Source organism: Capsicum annuum, unplaced genomic scaffold (genome assembly GCF_002878395.1).
Source record: "Capsicum annuum cultivar UCD-10X-F1 unplaced genomic scaffold, UCD10Xv1.1 ctg5715, whole genome shotgun sequence".
Lineage (NCBI taxonomy): Eukaryota > Viridiplantae > Streptophyta > Magnoliopsida > Solanales > Solanaceae > Capsicum > Capsicum annuum.
The window spans coordinates 1-1,295 of NW_025865624.1; the positions used below are offsets into that span (position 1 = coordinate 1).

Sequence of the window (1,295 nt, forward strand, 5' to 3'; positions counted from 1 at the left end):
TGGGTTTGTGTCTCAGATGATTTTGATGAGAAGAGGTTGATAAAGGCAATTGTAGAATCTGTTGAAGGAAAGTCATTAGGGGACATGGACTTAGCTCCCATGCAGAAGAAGCTTCAGGAGTTGTTGAATGGAAAAAGATACTTTCTTGTTTTGGATGATGTTTGGAATGAAGATCAAGAAAAGTGGGCTAGTTTAAAAGCAGTTTTGAGAGTTGGAGCAAGTGGTTCTTCAATTCTAATAACTACTCGTCTTGAAAAGATTGGATCAATTATGGGAACTTTGCAACTATATCAGTTATCAAATTTGTCTCAAGAAGATTGTTGGTTGTTGTTCAAACAACGTGCATTTGGCCACCAAATGGAAACAAATCCTAACCTTACGGCAATCGGAAAGGAAATTGTGAAGAAATGTGGGGGTGTGCCTCTAGCAGCCAAGACTCTTGGAGGTCTTTTACGCTTCAAGAGGGAAGAAAGTGAATGGGAACATATGAGAGATAGTGAGATTTGGAATTTACCTCAAGATGAAAATTCTGTTTTGCCTGCCCTGAGGCTGAGTTATCATCATCTTCCACTTGATTTGAGACAATGTTTTGCATACTGCGCGGTATTCCCAAAGGACACCAAAATAGAAAAGGAATATCTCGTCACTCTCTGGATGGCACATGGTTTTATTCTATCAAAAGGAAACATGGAGCTAGAGGATGTGGGTAACGAAGTATGGAAGGAATTATACCTGAGGTCTTTTTTCCAAGAGATTGAAGTTAAATCTAGTAAAACTTATTTCAAGATGCATGATCTCATTCATGATTTGGCTACATCTATGTTTTCAGCAAGCGCATCAAGCAGCAATATCCGCCAAATAAATGTAAAAGATGATGAAGATATGATGTTCATTGTACAAGATTATAAAGATATGATGTCCATTGGTTTCGTTGATGTGGTGTCTTCTTATTCTCCATCGCTCTTTAAAAGGTTTGTCTCGTTAAGGGTGCTTAATCTAAGTAACTTGGAATTTGAAAAGTTATCATCATCCATTGGAGATCTAGTACATTTAAGATACCTGGACTTGTCTGGAAATAAGATTTGTAGTCTTCCAAAGAGGTTATGCAAGCTTCAAAATCTGCAGACTCTTGATCTATATAATTGTCAGTCACTTTCTTGTTTGCCAAAACAAACAAGTAACCTTGTTAGTCTCCGAAATCTTGTACTTGATCACTGTCCATTGACTTCTATGCCACCAAGAATAGGATTGTTGACATGCCTTAAGAGAATAAGCTACTTTCTTGTGGGCGAGAA

General features: G+C 37.8%; 1 protein-coding gene across 1 annotated transcript; it reads left to right on the top strand.

Annotated features, from left to right (window-relative positions):
* On the top strand, positions 1 to 1,295 carry LOC107869629 (putative disease resistance protein RGA3; the record flags this gene model as incomplete). Its single annotated transcript, NM_001324973.1, is given in 1 exon segment — positions 1 to 1,295. A coding segment is annotated over 1 exon segment (1,295 nt), but the record flags the coding sequence as incomplete, so codon positions are not given.